Source organism: Phyllostomus hastatus, unplaced genomic scaffold (assembly GCF_019186645.2).
Source record: "Phyllostomus hastatus isolate PE091 unplaced genomic scaffold, TTU_PhHast_1.1 phas_contig_86, whole genome shotgun sequence".
Classification (NCBI taxonomy): Eukaryota; Metazoa; Chordata; class Mammalia; order Chiroptera; family Phyllostomidae; genus Phyllostomus; species Phyllostomus hastatus.
The window spans coordinates 94,593,559-94,615,607 of NW_025333977.1; the positions used below are offsets into that span (position 1 = coordinate 94,593,559).

General features: G+C 37.8%; 1 protein-coding gene across 3 annotated transcripts in view; it reads left to right on the forward strand.

Annotated features, from left to right (window-relative positions):
• SENP5 (SUMO specific peptidase 5) overlaps positions 1–21,805 on the forward strand; it is a 76,616-nt gene extending 54,811 nt beyond the window's left edge. For 2 of the 3 annotated variants that reach the window (XM_045851069.1, XM_045851070.1), the window contains exons 7-10: positions 10,893–11,030; positions 13,621–13,704; positions 17,882–17,932; positions 18,391–21,805. In XM_045851069.1, the coding sequence (XP_045707025.1) occupies positions 10,893–11,030; positions 13,621–13,704; positions 17,882–17,932; positions 18,391–18,501 (384 nt within the window). In that variant the 3' untranslated portion in view covers positions 18,502–21,805. The remainder of the gene's footprint in view (positions 1–10,892; positions 11,031–13,620; positions 13,705–17,881; positions 17,933–18,390) is intronic. The other variant, XM_045851071.1, reaches the window with a different exon arrangement.
• The last annotated feature ends 244 nt before the right edge of the window (positions 21,806–22,049 follow it).

The window sequence follows — 22,049 nt, forward strand, 5'->3', positions numbered from 1 at the left end:
GATAGGAATTATATTGAATCTATAGATTGCTTTGAGTTTATGGACATTTTAACAATATTAATTGCTCCAATTCATGAAGTGTGATATATCCTTCTATTTATTTGTTTCTTCTTCAGTTTCTTTCATCGGTGTTTTAATAGTTTTCTGAGTATAGGTCTTTTACCTCCTTGGTTGAATTTATTCCTAGGAATTTTATTCTTTTTGATGCAATTGCAGGTCAGTAGTTTTTAAAATTTCTTTCTGATAGTTTGTTATTAGTGCGTATAAATGCAAAAGCTTTTTGGATATTAATATTGTTATCCTGCAATTTTACTGAATTCATTTATGAGTTCTAATAGTCTTTTGGTGTAATCTTTAGGGTTTTCTATATATAGTATCATAGCAAGTGCATATAGAGACAGTTTTACTTCTTTTCCAGTTTGGATGTGTTTCCTTTCCTTTCCCTTTTTTTCTCTTCTTCTGTCTGATTGCCCTGGCTAGGATTTCCAGTACTATGTTGAATAAAAGTAGTAAGAGTGGGCATCCTTGTCTTTTTCCTAATCTTATAGAAAAAAAAAATTTCAGCTTTTCACTGTTCAGTATGATGTTAGCTGTGAGTTTGTCATGTGTGGTCTTTATTTTGTGAGGTATGTTCCCACTATACCCACTTCGTTGAGGGTTTTTTATTGTAAACAGATGTTGAATTTTGTCAAATGCTATTTCTGCATCTATTGAGATGGTCATATAATTTTTATCCTTCATTTTGTTTATGTTGAGTATCACATTGATAGACTTGAAGATATTGAACCACCCTTGTATCTCTGGAACAAATCCCTCTTGGTCGTGGTGTATGATTCTTTTAATGCAACAGTTTTCAATCTTTTATCTTATGGCACACATAAACTAATTACTAAAATTCTGTGGCACATCAAAAAATATATTTTTTGCCCATCTGACCAAAAAATGGGTATAATTTTGACTTATTCACAACAGACAGCTATTGTGTTGGCTGTGGTCATTTTTTTATTTGACAGTCTAAGGGAAAAGAGGTCAGTGCTTCTGACTAAATAGTCAAGTACTGCATGTTTTAAAAATTCTTACAGCACAACAGTGTGTTTCAACACCAGTTGAAAATCACTGTCTTAATGTATTGTTGAATACAGTTTGCTAATATTTTTTTGAGATTTTTAAAAAAGATTTTATTTATTTTTAGAAAGAGGGGAGAGAGGGAGAAAAGAATGGGAAAGAAACAGCAGTATGTGAGAGAAACATTAAAGTGTGGTTGCTGCTTGCATTCCCCCAACTAGGGACCTAGTCTGCAACCCTGGCACATGCTCTGACTAGGAGTTAAACCAAGGACCTTTTGGTTTGTATGCCAATGCTCAATCTACTGAGCCACACCAGCCAGGGCTATTGAAAATTTTTGCATCTGTGTTCATCAGGGATATTGGCTTATAATTTTCTTTTTTTGTATTGCCTTTGGTTTTGGTATCAGGGTAATGTTTGGAAGCTTTCCCTCCTCTTCAATTTTTTTGTAATAGTGTAAGAAGGATAGGTATTAATTCTGCTTTGAATGTTTTATAAAATTAAACTGTGAGGCAGTCTGATCCTGGACTTTTATTTGTCTGGAATTTTTTGAATACTGATTCAGTTTCTTCTTGGAAGATTGTATATTTTCAGGAATTTATTCATTTCTTTCAGGTTGTCCAATTTGTTGGTGTAAATTGTTCATAGTATTCTCTGTGGTGTTGGTTGTCACTACTCTTTCATTTCTGATTTATTTATTTGGGCTCTTCTCTCTTTTTCTGTTGATGAGACTGGCTAAACTCTGTCAATTTTATTTTTTAAAGTACTGCATTTTGCTATGTATACTGTGCTTCTGTGTATAATGTGTACCCACATTTTGGCCCAAACTTTCAGAAAAAACTCTTTCATTTTAATTTTTAATTCAGTTTTTTTATTTCTTTATATTTAGAAACAAAACCGATTATTGTGTTTCAGGATATTATTTTGCATATGGATATCATTATTGCTTTCTAGAACTTCACTTTTAACATGCAAGCATAAATAAGAGAAAAATGTTTATATGGATACAGAATTAGTACTGTCCTTGTATAATGCACATCCTTATTTTTCCCTCAAAAATTTGGACAAAAAATGCACATTATACATGGCAAAATAAGGTACCAGTACTTATTTCATTCATCTTTTCATCTTTTATTAATTTCCATCCTGATCTTTATTATTTCCATTATCCCACTTACTTTGGGCTTTGTTTGCTCTCTTTCTAGTTCCTTTAGTGTAAGGTTAAATTGTTTGAGATTTTTCTTGTTTCTTGAGGTAGGCCTTGTATCACTATAAACTTCCCTCTTTGAACTGTCTTTGCTATGTTCCATAGATTTTGGAAAGTGTTTCTATTTTCATTTGACTCAAGAAAATTTGTTTAAACAAGAATCTTTTATTTTTAAAGATTTTCTTTAGTTATTTTTAGAGAGAGAGGAAGGGAGGGAGAAAGAGGGAAACATCAATGTGTAGTTGCCTCTCACACGCCCCCTACTGGAGACCAGGCTTGTGCCCTGACTGGGCATCAAACCAGCAACCCTTTGGTTTGCAGGTTGGCACGCAGTCCACTTAGCCACACCAGCCAGAGCAAGATATATTTTTTATTTCCTTTTTAATTTCTTCTTTTACCCATTGGTTGTTTAACAGAATTTTTTTTAGCCTCTAAGTATTAGTGTTCCTTTTTTTTTTTAGTTTTCATCTTGTAATTGTTTTCTAGATCCATAGCATTATGTTTGAAATGATACTTGATATGATTTCAGTCTTCTTAAATTTACTGAAATTTTTGTAGTATAAAGTGATCTATCGTGGGGAATCCTCCTCCATGTGCACTTGAAAAGAATGTATATTCTGTTTTTTGGGGTTAGAATATTCTATATATTTATTAATTCTGTGTTGTATAATGTGTAATTTAAAGCCAATGTTTCCGTGTTATTTCTGTCCATTGTAAGTGGGGTATTTAAGTCCCCTACTACGAGTATTGTACTACTGTCAGTCTTTCATTTTATGTCAGCTAATATTTTGCTTTATGTATTGAGGTGTTCCTCTGTTGAGTATGTTGGGTGCACTGATGTTTACAAGTGTCGTAACTTCTTCTTGGTGATCCCTTTATCAGTATATAATGCCCTTCTTTCTCTTCTTCTTACAGTCTTTGTTTTAAAGTTCATTTTGTCTGATACTAGATTTGCTGCCCCAACTTTCTTTTTATTTTCACTTCCATGAAATACTTTTTCTTGTCCCTTAATAGTGTATGTCTTTAGTTCTTAAGTAAGTGTCTTTTACGCAGAATATACACAGTTCTCAAATCACTTAATTATATGAGGTCTGTCCAGAAAATATCCAGCCCTGTAATGTGAAAAATAGAGACATTGAAGAAGATACAAGAAACATTGTATAGGACAATGATGCCTCAGTCCCCTTCAAAGTAGGCATCTTGGGCCTCAGACAGTTCTCCCAGTTGCTGTCAGCTGCCCCATCGTATTTTCCTGAGTTTCATCAATAGTCTGAAATTTCTTCCCTTTCAAAGGTGATTTTAGTTTTGGGAAAAGCCAGAGGTTGGAGGGCACCAGCTCTGGGCCATAAGGAGGCTGAATCACCTGGGTAATTTGATGTTTTGCAAAAAAAAACTTGGCACAAGATGTGATGTACGAGTGGGCAGTTTTTTGTGATGAAGCTGCCAATCCCCAGTCACCCATAGCTGCAGCCATCGGGGTCATCCAAATAGTTTCTATGGAGGAATATTCGAGCTTAATGCAAGATTTGATGCAGATTCATTGCTCTATTCGCTCAGTCATTTGAATGCGATGGCCACACAGCACACATGCTCACTCAGTGGCATTACTGTACCCACTGACTAGTACAGTGAAGTTGTCATTGTTTATGCATATTCATTCCAGTCCACTCTCCTTGGCTGCCGGATTACATCAATGTTACACAAACCATTCTCATTATATTAACAATGGTTGGAACTTTTTCTGGACAGACCTCATATATATAAAGTTGTGTCTGTGTGTTTGTGTGCATGAAAATAAACATACTTAAAAAAAGAATCCCTGATCATTGTGGCTTAGTTGGTATTGTGAGGCAAAGTGAAAGGTTGCTGGTTCGATTCTTGGCCAGGGCACATCCCTGGGTTGCAGGTTTGGTTTCAGTCAGGCATATACGAGACGTAACCAGTTGATGTTTTTCTCTCTCACATTGGTATTTCTCTCCCCCACTTCTCCCTTCCTTCCTCTCTCTCAAATGAATGAATGAATGAGTGAATGAATAAATGAATGAATGAATTTTTTTAAAAGGAAAAGATCTGGGAAGATACACTTAGTGTATCTTTTTATCTATATTTTCTCATTTTATTTTGAAAATTTTTTTTATAATTAAAAAGTTTTCTTAATATATTTTATTGATTATGCTATTACAGTTGTCCCATTTCCCCCCTTCACTCCCCTCCACCCTGTACACCCTCTCCCACCCATATCCCCGCCTTTAGTCATGTCCATGTGTCATACTTATAAGTTCTTTAGCTTCTGCATTTCCCATACTATTCTTACCCTCCCCCTATCTATTTTCAACCTACAATCTATGCTACTTATTCTCTATAACTTTCCCCCCTCTCTCCTCCTCCCACTCCCCTGTTGCTAACCCTCCATGTGATCTCCATTTCTGTGGTTCTGTTCCTGTTCTAGTTGTTTGCTTAGTTGGTTTTTGTTTTGCTTTAGGTGTGGTTATTAATAATTGTGAGTTTGCTGTCCTTTTACTATACTTGTTTTTTCTTTATCTTCTTTTCTTAGATAAGTCCCTTTAACATTTCATAAAATAAGGGCTTGATGATGATGAACTCCTTTCACTTGACCTTATCTGAGAAGCACTTTGTCTGCCCTTCCATTCTAAATGAAAGCTTTGCTGGATAGATTAACCTTGGATGTAGGTCCTTGTCTTTCATGAGTTGAAATACTTCTTTCCAGCTCCTTCTTGCCTGTAAGGTCTCTTCTGAGAAATCAGCTGACAGTCTGATGGGAACTCCTTTGTAGGTTACTATCCCTTTATCTCTTGCTGCTTCTAGGATTCTCTCCTTCATTTTTACCTTGGCTAATGTAATTATGATGTGCCTTGGTGTGTTTCTTCTTGGGTCCAACTTCTTTGGGGCTCTCTGAGCTTCCTGGACTTCCTGGACATCTATTTCCTTTGCCAGATTGGGGAAGTTCTCCTTTATTATTTGTTCAAATACGTGTTCAATCTGTTGATTTTCCCCTTCCACTTCTGGTACCCCTATAATTCGGATGTTGGAATGTTTCAAGATGTCCTGGAGGTTCCTAAGCTTCTCCTCGTGTTTTTGAATTCTTATTTCTCCATTCTTTCCTGTTTGGTTGTTTTTTTCTTCCTTCTGGTCCACTCTAGTGTTTTGAGTCCCAGTTTCCTTCCCATCACTATTGGTTCTCTGTGCATCTTCCTTCATCTCTTTTATGGTAACCTGCATTTTTTCATGTAATTTGCGCCCAAAATCAACCAATTCTGTGAACTTCCTGATCACCAGTGTTTTGAACTGTGCATCTTATAGATTGGCTATCTATTGGTCACTCAAACGGATGAGTCCAGGGGCATTGATCTGTTCTTTTTGAGGCATGTCTCTCTCTCTCTCTCTTTTTTTTTTTTTTTGGTCTGGTTGCTCCTGTTACTGTGAGGGGCGGAGCCTTAGGTGTTCACAGGGGCTGGGCACTCCAGTCGCTAGATTGTGACGTTTTATGTGGGGGCGGGGGCGGGAGGGAACAATGGTGGTAGCTCCGTTTTCCTGGGACTTAAGTCCCTTCTCTGGGATCCTGGGCATGCTCTGCCCTGGTCCACAATCGCTGCCTCACTGGGTCTGCCAGCTGCCGCTTGCATACTCAGGGTCCACCCGCTGCAATCTTGCGCACCGCAGATACCTTATGAGCTCCCAGTTCCCTTATGCGCCCAGGTCTCCCTGTTCTCCGCACGCTGCAACCCGCATCCGGCTGCTCCTCTCCGCCCCTCTTACTGGTCTGGATGAACTGGTCTACTTCAACTTCTTGGCTGTCCGACTTCCATTCAGATAAATTCTCTGTCAGTTCTGGGTGTTATTCTGCCTCTAAATTGTTGTTGTTCTAATCTTGGTTGTGCGTGGAGGTACGGTGCATCCACCTATGCCTCCATCTTGCCGGAAGTCCAAAAGTTTCTTTTTTTTATTCACCTTTTTATTGAAGTAGCATGGGTATATAACATTTTGTAAGTTTCAGGTATGCAATATAATTTGAGGTTTGTATATACTACAAAGTGATCACCACCCAAAGTCTAGTTACTACCCATCACCACATAATGACACCTTCACTCATACTGCCCACCCCTCAACCCTTTTCCCATCTGGTGATCACCAATCTGTTCTTTGTATCTATGAGATTAATATAATTTGTTTGTTAAAGTTTTTCTTTTAGTTTCCACATATAAATGAAATCATGTGGCATTTTCTTTTTCTATCTGACTTACCTTGCTTAGCATAATACCCTCTAGGGCCATTCATGTTGCAAGAGGCAAGATCTTATTCTTTCCTATGGCTGAATAATATTCCATTCTATATATACACACCACACCTTTTTTAATCAGTTCTTCCATTGATAGAAACTTAGGTTGTTTCCATATCTTGGCTATTGTAAATAATGTTGTAATTAACATGGGGGTACATATCCAGAAGTGGCATAGCTGGATCATACGGTAGTTCTCTTAATATTTTGAGGAATCTCCATACTGTTTTCCATAAATCTTATTTTTTTTAAAGATTTATTTATTTTTAGAGAGAGGGGAAGGGAAGGAGAAAGAAGGAAAGAGAAGCATCATATGTGTGGTTACCTCTCATGTACCCCCACTAGGAACATAGCCCACCACCCAGGCATGTGCCCTAACTGGAAATCGAACCAGTGACCTTTTGTTTCACAGGCCAGCAACACTCAATCCACTGAGCCACACCAGCCAGGGCAAATCTTATTTTTTAATCACTAAAAGCTTATAGAGAGATTCTAGTTAGATTCTCACCAACCATAGTGTTAAGGATATCAGGAACCTTGGTGGTCCAGTTTTTAGAGTTTTTCAAGTTGTAAGATTCAGTGTTTGAAAGGTTCAGGTTGGTCCAGAAAATTTCTGGAGGGTCTTAATTTCTGGCTCTTCCTTTTCTATTTGTTGTGGTCACCCAACTCAGAGTATTTAGGAATGCTTTGGGAACCTCAGAGAACATGCCATAACATTCTTCAGACCTCCTGGCTAGGAATACATTTTCCAGTCTGCAGTCAACTGACCTTGAAAAGGCCACCTAGAGAACTCTGCAGAACCACTCTCATTCACCTCTTTCCCATATTCATATGCTGAGATGTTTCCATTATTGATTATCTCGCAGTTTCGATGATCAGGTGTGGCTTAACTGGGTCATCTGCTCAGGGTCTCAGTAGACCACACTCAAGGATTCAGCCAGACTGCATTCTCACCTTCCAAGCTCTTTCATTGGTGGCAGAATTCAGTTCTTTGTCATGGCATGACTGAAGTCCTCAGCTTCTAGAGGTTACTCCTCTCCACAGACAGCTCACAGCATGGCTGTATGCTCCTCCCAAAATGTTTTGGAAAGAATATAAATTTGTCATCATTTAATACTGTATTTTAAATATGATGTCTTGTTTTAGATACTCAGAATTTTTGAGCTGAAAAGAACCAATTGTCAATTCTTTCTAATATTTCTTTCTGTCCATCTCCCAGGTTTATGGATACAGGGAACTGAAAAACAGAAGTGCTAAAGTGCTTTGCTCCAAGGTCATGGAGACCAGCAGAACATTATGTGTTCTAGAGCAGGACCTTATCTGAGTATTAGAAAGCAAAAAAGCCTTGAGAACATTTCAACTCTTTTAAACTAGACTTGTAGTTTTTTAACCCAAGGGATCTCTACAGTAATCTTCAACGTACCTATAAAAGCCCTGGCTGGTGTGGCTCAGTGGATTGACCACCACCCTGGGAACCAGAAGGTTGCTGGTTTGAGTCAGTCAGGGCACATGCCTGGGTTGCAGGCCAGGTCCCCAGTTGGGGGAGTGAAAGAGTCAACCAATGAATATATCTCTCACACATGGATGTTTCTCTTCCTCTCTTTATAAATAAATAAGTAAATAAATAAATAAATAAATAAGTAGGTAAGTAAGTAAATAAATCTTTTAAAAAATTAAAGTACTGGAAGAAAAGAAATTTATTAACTTTACAAATTTGTAGTTTATTAAACACCTACTACTTTATTATCCACAACTAGAATTTTGAGTGGAATCTCAAATATTTCTAGATTGCAAAGGATATTATTATATTAGGATATAAAGGATGAATTAAGATGTAAAGTATTATCAGGAATACTTTTCTCAGTTTTGACATCTGCGTGACCTAAGGTAGTAACGATGATAATAGCTAAGATTTATTGGATTATCACTCTCAAAAACTTCGTAAGGTAGGTACTATTGTTGTCTGTATTTCATATGGTGGAAATTGAAACACAGCTGTGAAAATTGCCAGAGTCATCTGGCCAATAAATGCAAGAGCTATTTGACCAGAGACTTTAGACCAGACAATTTGAACTTGACCAGACACTTCAGAGCCCACAATTTTAACTACTAAATTGAGTCTGTAGAAAGACAGAAGTTTTATAGCCCTCTTTTCTAATACCATGATTCTTTTCTAATAAGAATTGAGTTGCAGTCAAATATGTACAACAAGAAAATTAGTTAAGCATAAAATAAGGGGCCAAGTCATACCGACAGTTGATAAACACGGGTTTAGCAGTTGAAATGGAAAGTGGTGCTTTCTATGCCATCAGTTTTCTTTTCTTTCTTTCTTTTTTTTTTTTTAAGAGCTGTGTTTGTGTATAGCCTTTTGTTTAAGCTTGTTCAGTGGAAGAGTATAGGACTAAGCATGGATTGAAAGATAAAATTCTGGTTACATCTACACCTGAGAATGTTAGTTGACAGGTGTTGGCAGTTTGAGTTTCCATTGGAAACTCTAGTATACAGCTGAAACCAATTTCTGCATTGCACTTGGTGTACTGTTATTTCTCTTCATGTTTTCAGAACTACAGTATCCCAGAAGCATATGGTTCAGTCAGCTCTGTAGGTAATACTGGGAAGCATATGAAGACAGACAGAACAGTTTGTGCAGTGATGTTTGTTAAGGTGTGCTTTTGTATTTTTCTAGATTGTGTAGTAATGTTTTTACTTGTAGAATTGTGAGAAACTTAGAAATAAAGGTCTCTTTTGAAATCAGTTATGGTTAACCTCATGTTTCTTAAGCACGTTGTTATAAAGCCAGGTAAATGGTGTTTTTTCTTGCAGAACAAGTAAGTTACGTAAACTTCTGTTCCGAGCTCCTAAAAAGCAACCTGCATAACAAAATTGTACATGAGAATGGCCTGATATATATTGAAATTTTTGTGAAAGAAGTCTTTTGCCCACCCCGTTGAGCCATGTACAGTTGCAAGGAGAGAAACCCATTGTAGCCAAGAAATGTGAAAGAACTCTCTAATTACTTGAAATCTGGAAGTTGCCTAAGTTTAGGAGAAAATATATGTAGGAGAAGCTACTGATCATTTTCAGCCTGCTTGACTGCTCTGAAAGCCTCAGTGCAGTGTTTGACCACTCTTAAGTTTAATACGTACTAAGTAAGATTTGGAAGCACTGATTAGAAAAGGCAAACATAAATGCAAACTATCCTCATTATGTAAAATAGAATGCTCTCTAGTTCCATCTCTGCTGTCTCAAAGGGTAGGAGCTCCTTTTTTCTTTCTGCTGCATAGTATTCTATACTTGGTGAAATAAGCCAGGTGGTAAATGACAAATACCGCATGACCTCTCTTTTAAGTGGAACCTTTAATGATAAAGCATGATCTTTCGGAAGACATTAGATAGTGTGAAATGGAAAGTTTAATAAAACAAGAGCTATGTATGTGTAAAGCCTTTTATTTAAGCTTGTTCACTGGAAGAGTATAGTATTGAGCATGGACTGGAAGATAAAATTCTGGTTACATCTACACCTGAGAATGTTAGTTGACAGACAAAGGTGTTGGCAGTGTGAGTTTCCATTGGAAGCTCTAGAATATAGCTAGCTGATTAATTTCTGTGTTGCACTTGGTGTACTGTTATTTCTCTTCATGTCATTGGAACTGCAGTTGCTCAGTAGCATATGGTTCAGTCAACTCTGTAGGTAATACTGGGAAGCACATGAAGACAGAACAGTTTGTGCAGTGATGTTTATTATGGTGTGCGCTTATGTTTTTCTGGATCGTGTGGTAATGTTGTTACTTGTAGAGTTGTGACAAGCTAAAAGGTTAAAGGGACTTTGAGAATCCTCCCTGTTTATGCTTGAGCTGTGTGTCCTTCATTGGCAAAGCAAAATGTGGTGCTGCCTCCCAGGGAGAACTGGCCTCTTTTCTTTTAAAAACTAATTTACCTGTTTATTTTTAGAGAGAGGGGAAAGGAGGGAGAGAAACATCAGTTGGTTGCCTTTCACACACCCCCAAACCAGTGACCCAGCCTGCAACCCAGGCATGTGCCCTGACTAAGAACCAAACTGGCAACCCTTAAATCTGCAAGCCAGCGCTCAATCCACTGAGCCATACCAGCCAGGGTTCTGTGTCATCAGTTTACTTATTGTGTATTATAGCTTAGTAGTTACGTGGACTTCAGACTAAGACCTGGCTTCGAATTCTGGCTTTCACCACTTCCTAGTTTTATGACTTGGGCAGGTCAAAGGTCAAGAAATGAAGCTATTGTTCATTGTTGTTGATTTGGATAGCCTGTGGTGATGGCTGCATTTCTTTTTCTTGTCTTGATTAGGTGGATCTGTTTAAAAAGAGTCTTCTGTTGATTCCTATTCACCTGGAAGTCCACTGGTCTCTCATTACTGTGACACTCTCTAACCGAATTATTTCATTTTATGATTCCCAAGGCATTCATTTTAAGTTTTGTGTAGAGGTAAGTTAATATGCTGCCTATTTTTTTATATATCTTGTGATTGACCAAATATTATCTTGGCTCTAGATATAGTAGCATAAGTCAATACCAAGGGGATCAGTTTCTGAGATAAATGCCCACTGAAATGTTTGCAGAGAAAAGGACTTACTAGGAATATCCAGGTGGGAACAGGTATCTGTCTATAGTCTGGATCCCTCCCTGAGATACATTCCTTATTTGGGTTTTATCAGATTTCATTGTGCCTTTCTTTTAACAGTTTATTTTGAATGTGGATAGAAGTAATTTTCCTTGGTTTCTCTTAGAGCTGAAATTTGCTTGTATCTTTAAGATACTTCTGTAGAATGAATTATAACCAAGAGAATCAGCTGGCAAATATGAGATTTCAATGAAGTGGTGGGATACAAAGCAAGAAAATTTAGTAGGTTTCTTAATTTTTCTGTACTGGCAAGAACCAGTTAGAAAATGTAACTGAACACAGAAAGATTCCATTTTCAAAAGTAACAGAGACAAATTATCCAGAAATATACCTTAGCAAAAAATGTGGAAGTTTTTAAAGATGAAAATTAAAATATTTGAAGGAAATCTGAATAGATGGGAAAATAGACACACTCAATATTGGAAAGTGATCAGTTCTTCCCAAACTAATGTATACCAATTTCTGTCCTAATTAGTTTTCAATCAGGATTTTGAATGAAACCTGGTTAGCTCATTGTAAAATTTGTGTGCATGCACAACTAAAATAGTTTTGAAGTAGAACAGTAAAGGATAGAATACTTGGTCTACTAGATGTCAAACCATATCATAAAGTTTTAATAATTAAAAACTATGTTTATATTTATTTAGGAATAGATAAGTAGATTGGTGGTACAGCATAGAGAATCTAGAAACAACTCATGTATATGTGGAAACTTAGTATATGATAAAGTTAGGAAAGGACAGGCTCTTCAGTATATGTAATTGGGAAAATTAGCTGTCTATTTAAAAAGTAAAATATAAATCCTTACTTCATACTATTTATAAAGACAAATTCCAGACATAATAATGACCTAAATGTAAAACACAAACCTACAAAAGTTAGTATATAATATAGAAGATGTTAAGTTCTTAGAGTAGGGAAGGCATTCTTACACAGAACAACAACAAAAAAAGCAAAAGACATAAAGGAACAGATTTATAAATTTTAACATATCATAATTTAAAACTTATGTATATCATAAAGTTAAAAGACAAGGGATAGACTTGAAGAAAATGTTTGTGACCTATATAATAGACACTATCCATAATATATAAAGAGTTTCTACAAGTAAATAAGAAAAAGAAGGATCTAATAAAATGAGTAATTTTTAGGAAAAATGCATTTAACCATTAAACACATGGAGAGATGCTCAGCCTCACTGGAAATACAGGAAATGCAAATATGGTTCCATTTATTTTTGCCTATTACATTAGGAAAAGTTTAATGGTATTCAGTTGTTTATGTGGGTAAGAGGAAACAGACCTCATATGTGGGTAATATGAACCTTTGGAGAGGTTCATATTTTCTGGTGGAATGTGTACTTGAACAATTGCAATTCTGATCATTTCTAAGTGCCTTGTAAATTATTGCTTACCTATTCCATTTCTTGGTGTCTAGTCCATAAAAACGTATTTGCACATAAGGATGAGGCATGCACCAGGATTTTCATTGCAGCATTATTGATAATAGTGAAAAATCAAAATAGCCTAAATTTAGCTCTACCAACAGATTAGCTAAATATGTACACTGTAGTATAATCACACTGTTAAACTGACCGTAGCAGTTAATAAGAATATAGATGTCTATATTCTAAAATGGTAAGATCTCGAAGATATACTAAGGCTAAAAAAGCAAGTTGCAGGAATACTACAGTATAACATATTTATGTAAATAAAATACATATGTGCATGTATATATACACACACAACCATACACATACATGCTTCTACTCTTCCTTCAGAAAGGATTAATTTATCTCCTGTAACTTCTGATTTCACTCTTAGAAGAGGTATGCAGAGAAAGATATGCATGATGAGGTTGAGGGCATAAGGGAAAATTTGAAACTCCAGTAGGCTTCATCTAGGTAGAAATGTCAGCCATGGATATGCCTTTATTTAGTATTTAGAATGGGTTTAATTATACCTCAACAAATTGCATAATACCTTTACCTGTAGTTCTCTAAAGTATGGAAACTGGAATGTGTTTCATTTAGTTCCAGTTACTAATGATTTCTGCCATGAGTTCCTTCCCTCTGTTGAGCATGAGTAATCTTTAAGTTTCAGGTTCAGTAGGTTGACTTAGTGCTGAAAAGGCCAACCATCTCATAACAGGTTCTTATTACAACATATATCAGTGTCCACAGTCTAAGTGTATACCTGAGTATAGAGGGTCAGAGTCCTTAATGTTACAAAGTAAAAGGTCTGAAATAAAGTTCCGGCTTCAAACTTGTTCATGCATACTCTGCTGAATGGTGGGACCATAGCCTCCTCTTTTGCTTCTGTCTGCTGTGGGCAGGTTCCATTTTTCACCAAATCATGGAACATAGCATCTGTGTTTTGGTTTCTTTTCAACCAGAATATAAAAAAGTATTTGCTGACTGAAGCCAGAGAAAAAAATAGACCTGAATTTCTTCAGGGTTGGCAGACTGCTGTTACAAAGGTAAGTAGGTGATAAAAATGAAAACCCAGGCTTTTTAAGGGGATGGGATTATCAGAGGGTTGGGTGTCTTTAAAAGCATTTTAGATTGGTGATGAACACGCCAGTGAAGAGTCTGGAGGCCGCAGGGAAGCAGCTCAAAACCTTACTGTTCATCATCTGATTGCTGTTTCCCAGTGCTTGCTGGGAACAGATAAGTTTAGTTATTTCATCCCTGGGGCAGCTACTGATGATATGGTTGCTCCACTGGGGCGGGGTGGGGGGAGAGGGAGGATACATATATAATTTATATCAACAAATGTATATATTTAAATTACTTATATATTTATTGAATATATAATTATTTATATATAAATACATATTTTATATATACACATTTTTTTTTGGTGGCACCTACCTCTTCCTCAGTGACTATTTGGAAAGGGAATAAGTACACTGAGCTGCTTTCCAGGCATTAGGGGAATGCAGTGAACTGAGTGCTTCAGCCTGAGCTCAGTCCGGAAGCAGCACTATGTTTGGCCCATAGACATCTAAAAGCTCTATGGGAGTCACAATGCCCAGGTGTAGCCTCTCAAAACAAGCCACCTTGTTTCATCTTGCCCGGCACCTTGTTTCTTCCTGGCAGCAGTGCTGAGCTCTCGCTTAACTGTTAGAGATACTAGTGTCTTATATTTTAATGGTCAGTGCTTTCTTGTTTTCAAAGTGTTTGGCTTGTGTGATCTCATTTGATCCTTATAGCCTGTAAGGTAACTGGTCATTTTGGGATAGGCATTTTCTTTATTCTATAGATTAAAAAACAAACAAACAAGAAAAACAAAACTGAAGCCTCACAGTGACCTTCCCTCGAGGCCATCAAAACTATTGGTAGTCAGGTCCTTGAACTCAGGTCTGTCTGGACCTTTCTTTAAAAAAAATTTTTTTTAATTGTTCTATTACTGTTGTCCCAATTTCCTCCACTACTACCCCTGTTACTGTCCCCTGTCTGGATCATTGACACAATGTTAAAAATGCAGAGTCTTGAAACAAACCTTTAACCCAAAACTTAAGGGGCAAGGCGTATTTGTTTATACTTAAACTGAACCAAGTACTAAGTTTTATATATTTATTTTTTAAAGTATATTTTGTTGATTATACTGTTACAGTTGTCCCATATTTTTCTACCCTTTATTCCCTGCTGCCCTGCACCCCCCTCCCACCAACATTCTACCCCCAATTAGTTCATGTCCATGGGTCATACATGTAAGTTCCGTGGCTTCTCCATTTCCTATACTATTCTTAACCTCCCCTTGTTTATTTTCTACCTACTATTTATGGTTCTTATTCCCTGTACCTTTTTCCCCATTCCCCCCACTCCGCATCCCCATTGATAACCCTCCATGTGAGTTCCATTTCTGTGATTCTGTTCCTGTTCTGGTTGTTTTCTTAGTTTGTTTTTGTTTTAGGTTGTTTGTTGTGAGTTTATTGTCATTTTACCATTCATATTTTTTATCTTCTTTTTCTTAGATAAGTCCGTTTAACATTTCATGTAAGACATAGGTGGTAAACACAAGGCCTGCAGGCTGATTCTGGCCCGGCACCTTGTTTCTACCTGGCAGCAGTGCCAAGCTCTTGCTTAACTGTTAAGGAGTAATTACATTTCTACAGTCCTAAAATTACATTCAGCCCTTTGAAGGCCAACTGTAAGGCTGATGTGGCCCCTGGTGAAAATGAGTTTGACACCCCTGATATAAGGGCTTGGTGATGGTGAACTCCTTTAATTTTATCTGGGAAGCACTTTATCTGCCCTTCCAATTCTAGATGATAGCTTTGCTGGATAGAAGAATCTTGGATGTTGGTCCTTGCCTTTCATAACTTGGAATACTTTTTTCTAGCCCCTTCTTGTCTGCAAGGTTTCTTTTGAGAAATCAACTGATACTCTTATGGGAACTCCGTTGTAGATAACTGTCTCCTTTACTTTTTCTGCTTTTACGATTCTCTCCTTATCTTTAATTTTGGGTAATGTAATTATGATGTGCATTGGTATGTTCTTCCTTGGGTTCAACTACATTGGGACTTTCTGAGTTTCCTGAACTTCCTGGAAGATGATTTCCTTTGCCAGATTGGGGAAGTTCTCCTCCATTATTTGTTCAAATAAGTTTTCAATTTCTTGCTCTTCCTCTTCTCTTTCTGGTACCCCTATGATTCTGATGTTGGCACATTTAAAGTTGTCCTGGAGGTTACTGAGCCTCTCCTTATTTTTTTGAATTCTTGTTTCTTCATTCTGTCCTGGTTGAATGTTACTTCTTCCTTCTGGTCCAGATCATTCTGAGTCCTGGTTTCCTTCCCTTCACTGTTGGTTCCCTGTACATTTTCCTTTTTTTTTTTTTTTTTTTAATCTAGTCTTTTTTTTTTAATATTCTATTTATTTATTTTTTAGAGAGGGAAGGGAGGGAGACAGAGAAAGAGAAACATCAATGTGCGGTTGCTGGGGGTTATGGCCTGCAACCCAGGAATGTACCCTGGCTGGGAATCGAACCTGGGACACTGTGGTTCCCAGCCCGCGCTCAATCCACTGAGTTATGCTAGTCAGGCATTTTCCTTTTCATAGCCTTCACGTCTTCTGTTTTTCAACCACACTCAACCACTTCTGTGGGCATCCTAATTACCAGTGTTTTGCACTGTGCATCTGATAGGTTGGCTTTCTCTTCATTGCTTAGTTCCATTTTTGGAGCTTTGATCTGTTCTTTCATTTGGACCATATTTCTTTGTCTCCACATGCCTCTTACACTGTAAAGGGTGGAGCCATAGGTATTTGCCACTGCATGGCAACCCCCATTGCTGTATTGTGGTGCTGTATGTGAGGGAGGGGTCAGAGAGGGAACAAGGCTGCTGCTTGGTACCTGGCAGGCTTCCAGTCACTTCTTCCACTACCCACAAGCAAATTGGACACTTGTGGTGCTGATTCCTGGGGGGATGGGTTTGTATACCTGGTAGGACCCTGTGAGTCTCTCCAATGAACTCTCCTGTAAGTCTGGGAGTTTCTCTCACCACCACAACCCCCATAGGTTTACAGCTAGAGGTTTTGAGGCTTTATTTCTCTGTGCTGGAAACCTGGGTTGCATGGTCTGTCTGGCTCCCCAGTAGTTCCTCCCAGTTTATCTGCACATGAATGTGGGACCGCCAGCCACTGCCTTGCTGCATGTCTTCTCCACCCCTTCTACCAGTCTGGGTGAATGTTTCTTCTGTAATTCCTTGGTTGTCAGACTTCCATAGTTTTATTTTCTGGTTGTTTTGGTTGTTTTTGTTTTTAAATTTGTCGTTGACCTTCTTTTGGTTGTGCAAGGAGGCAAAGTGTATCTACCTACTTGCCCGCTTGGCTGGAAGTCCCAAGTGCTAAGTTTTAAACTTAAACTTAAATGCGCTGGCTGGTGTTGCTCAGTGGATTGAGCACCCAGCCTACAAAATGAAAGATCACCAGTTTGATTCCCTGTCAGGGTTCATGCCTGGGTTGCAGGCCAGGTCCCCATTTGGGGCAAAAAAGAAACAACCAATGATGTTTCTCTCCCTCTCTTTCTCCTCTCTTTGAAAATAAATGCTAAAAAAACTTAAGCTTAAGTTTTGTTTTAAATAACTTAGTATATTAGTTCAAATTAGAATTGAACCTGTAAATTTTCTGAATTTACCCAGCTAGAATATATAGGTATTCTAAATTTAGACAGGATCTTTCATATTCCCACTTTAGGAATGATATAGTAACAGTTTTTTTGAAAACATACCATTTACCTTTACAATTTCTTTCCTTAGGACACAGTTGTGTAATATGAGATGAAAAGTGAAGACTGCTAAGCAGGACTGTAACTGTTTAAGTGTTCAGAGTCTAGGTACATGTTCTCTGATCCACAAGTGCATTGTTAGTGAATTCATAGCAAAGTTAATTATCCAAATGGAAGTCTATAAGTAGGGTTTTGATTTCCTGTTTTTCATGTTTAGGCAAAATGTTCTATAAATTGTGGTTGATTGATAGCTCCTTTCATGTGGCCAAATGCCTCCATTAAATCAAACATTTTAATACGAGAAGTACATACCAGCTGTCCTGGCTAGAGACTTCCTGTGTCTTGCTCATTTTTCTATAAAAACAATATTTCTTACCTGAAGAGTAGGACTTGGTCTTATTTTAATGATCCTTTTGTTTTCCCCTCAGTGTATTCCACAGCAGAAAAATGACAGTGACTGTGGAGTCTTTGTGCTCCAGGTAATGCAATTCCTTTTTTTTATCTTCAGAATTTACAATGTGTGAACTAAATTTGTTGAGTTTAGAGAGGCAAGATAGGAGTCCCTGTGATGTGTACATGGTACTAGCTACAGTTAGCAGGTTAGTTTTCCTTCCTCCCTTCCTTCTTGTTGAGAAGGAGTAGTTTCTATATTGGAAGACCACCTTTGAAGGTCAAGCATGTGTAATTGATATCATCCATGTCTTATCAGAGGTTATTAGTAAGCCACTCTGGAAGCTATAAATTTTTAACTATTTGCAAATGGTCTTTTAGACACAGAGTAAAAACTATTCATATTTTAAATAATGGCCACTTTCAGGGGCTATTCTTTCTCATATATTGGGTTCCTTTAGTGGTCAAAGGCTTTTGTAAATTGTGTTATACATTGGGCTGGTACATAACTCCACATGCCATTTAAGTGTTTCTGGGACCTTTACAGTACTGCAAGTGCCTCGCCTTAGAGCAGCCTTTCCAGTTTTCCCAAGAAGATATGCCCCGAGTACGGAAGAGGATTTACAAGGAGCTGTGTGAGTGCCGGCTCATGGACTAAAACTCAGCAAGGCTGGGAAGTCTGACCAAGTTGCAGCAGATGGTTTGTTACTTGAATCTCCAAACACTTATTTGAATTTTTACAGATATTTCAGATCAGTGGTATTGGGCCACTATTGTTACCTCAAGTTTATTTTTAGCGCTTATTCATTTCTCTTGCTACCATGTACTATTTTTTAATGTTCAGTTTGGTTTCAGTTTTAACTTTATGGATTCCATGTGTTCCCCCCACCCCATATTTAATATTTATTATCCAAATACCGCATGCATATAGACAGAGCATGCAGTGCAGAGTATTAAAAAAAAGCCTAGTAGATTTGGTGCAGCTTTTGAAACTTAGTTAGATGTGAACTGAATACAGGTTTAAAATTTAATTAATCCCAGAACCTAAAACTGCAGGATGTTTTTGATACAACATAACTCTGAAAGTATTAGGTGTTCCCTGGGCATAAAGGGTAGCTAGGAGTTGTTTTGACAAATCCAGTCCTACCCTACTTCCTTTTACCAGCAGTACCTTCACTGACTTCCCTAAGTGAGTCTTAGATTGTGAGTTGCATTCCTTTTGAAGGGTGAGAGGAAGTGGCCATAAACTAACTGGTGTGTTTTTTACACGAAGACACATTTGAGAATTATAATAAATGCCTAAGACTTATAAAGGTTTTTGTTGGAACATTGAATTCTCTGGATTTTTGTTTTTGACCCATTAAAAAACTTAGTATCTATCAAACAAGTGGTCAAAGAAATGAGAACTCAGCCTAAGAATAATTTACAAGTTGACACTTCCCTTGTGTTACCTTCCTTAAGAAATTAAAATTTGCCAAATACCTTTCTATTTCAAGGGTATTTAAAATACTAACATTTAAAATGAAGACTGGCTTCAGGTCTTTTGCAGGAGTCATTGGCCCCCCCCACACACACACACACTTATCTGTTTAGTGATCTCAGGAACATGCAGGGCTCCTCATTTGGCCTCTGCTTGATGGACCCTGAGACTCTGCCACCAGAGTCCTTTTTTCGCTTCTATGAACATCATTTTCTGCAGAAAGGCAGAAGCGGCCCTGTCCTTACACTTGGCTTCATTAGGGTTAATGTAATGGATCTTGCATCTTTAGCCTTTCGTGGTATGTAAAAGGAAATAAAAGTGCATGTTAGACTTCCCTATTATCTGTTCTGAAATGGGCAGGAAAAACAACGGATATAGTAAGAAACCCAGAAGCTTATACAGAAAAATACCAACAAAATGGCTGAAGACACTTGGGATCTAGGCCTAGTTAGGTGTTGAAAATAAAAAGCTAAAATGTGCAGTTTAACTTCACCAAGCTAAGGCTGACTGCCAGCAGGTAAGGGCATTTACATACAGGGTTCCCTCCCCAGACATTCCAAGCACCAACACCAGTGTTTACATTGTAAACAGCCTCAGAACGTGCCTAAGTTTCCCAGACTCAAAACTCCTTAGTATAAAACCAGGTCAGTATTTGTTGTGCTTCAAGTAGTTAAAAAGACAGATTAGAGGTACTTTATGCTGCTATATAGGTAGGGTTGTGTTTGCATTAGGAAAGATGACAGTTTAAAATGGGGAGGACATCTTGAGATTTTCAATTTTCAGACATAAGCATGCAAAATGAGATTTTCCCAATATGTATGTGATACTTTTGCTTACATTTTTTTTGTAGCTATACAAAGTAGCGAGTAACTAGGCTATTGATTCAAAATGTCTTATACTTTGGAGCTCCCTATCTTATTTCCTTACTGACAGAATTAGGCATACAGAAGAGACAGAAGTGTGTTCTGGTAAGAATCTTATTTAATGCCCAAAGCTTGACTTGCCATTTATTTCTTCCAGTTGAGAAATGGCCATCATCTCAGCATTGAGGCTTGCAGGGATGTTCACAGGGAACGTAAAGCGAGCTGTCCAAGTCCAGTTTTTCATTCACTTCCAGCTTTATAGGACACCTTGAGGTGCACTGTTCAGCATGCTTTAGCCTAAATTACACATATTTTAAGTCTGGTTAAAATGTTTCTCTGCATTCATGAAACTTGGTTTTGATACACAGTCACTTCAACCCCTGTCCCTTATGGTAACCTCTATTTAGCCCAAGCCCTACATTAGAATGACCTTTGTCCTGATGTTTGCAGTAATTATTTCTTTGCAACAAAGACATTTTTGAAGTACAGTCTGGGCAGTTGGTGAGAGAGATAGGCATTGTTCTACTGTTACTAGCTTGGCACTGAATTGTCCACAAGGTGGGCACACCTTATGCTTTTGGGGTTGATTACAGGCCTTGTACAAACTAAAAGCTACCTACAATGTGCCTTCAAGATGCCCAATTCTCTCCATCAGCAAACTTACCAGTCTGTCATTGCTTCTTTCCAGTGATTTTTTTTTCCTTTTCTTAAATTTATAGCAATGAATGTAGATTTCATTCAACTTTTAGTTAAGAGCCCTCAAGAACTGTAGAGAACCAACCTTCTCTGAAGGGAACCTCCTAAGGGAAAAGAAGCACTTACTCCCAGTAGTCCCTAAATCCCTTTTCTGGAATTGCATTGTATTTTCTATTTATCATTAAATAGGAGTTACACTGGTCATCTTGAATTCTTAGTTGGAACAAAACATAGCAGACTTAACTGGGAGACAGCCAGCACTAGCCTAAACTGAGCTGCCCCTTTTCTCCACAGTCATGGTTCATTCACTGTGTTAAAGAGAGAGAATGGGAAACTCTGGGTGGATCAGACCCTTCAGGCAAGAAACAGTGTATTAATGGTGTGCATTAGATATATTGACTGCCTGCTCTGCTTAGTGATGTTAACAAACCAAACTAGCCCTGGCCAGTGTGGCTGTTGGTTAAGCATCATCCCGCAAACCAAAAGGTTGTGGTTTGATTGCAGGACAGGGCACATGCCTGGGTTGCAGGTTCCATCCACAGTTGGGGCGTGTACAGAAGACAGCCAGTTGATGTTTTTCTCTCATATCAGTGTTTCTCTCCTTCCCCCTCCCAGCCCCCCTCCCTAAAATAAAAAATAACAAAAAGAAACCGAACTAATCTGCAGTTATAAAGCACATACTTTATGTGCTGGGCTCTGCCTCCTGGCCTGTAGACAACTTAAGAAATCCTAGGGAATACCATCAGAGAAGTGCTAATTGTATTTGGGCATTACAAAAGCAGACCTACACAAGCTGTTCACTTAAGGGGTACCTTTTGGTCAGAAAATAAATTTGTTTAAAGGTTGTGATCATGTAAAATGACTCAAACCTTCTAACAAAAATATTTTTTTGATAAAAAAAATAAACTAAATGCCTTTATAAATGTGTGTTCTCTTGTATCAAATAATATGTACTGTTTGGTGAATGGTGATTTTTCCCAGTGACATTCCAGTCATGATAGGGCTTATTTGTAAACTCTGACCAGTGTAGGCTCCAAGCAGCCTGCCCTTAAACAGTGCTGTCCAATGGAATTTTTTGCAGTGACGGAAATCTTCTGTGTTTGCATCCATTATAACAGCCAGTAGGCACGTGTGGCTGTTGAGCATTTGAAATGTGGCTAGTCTGAA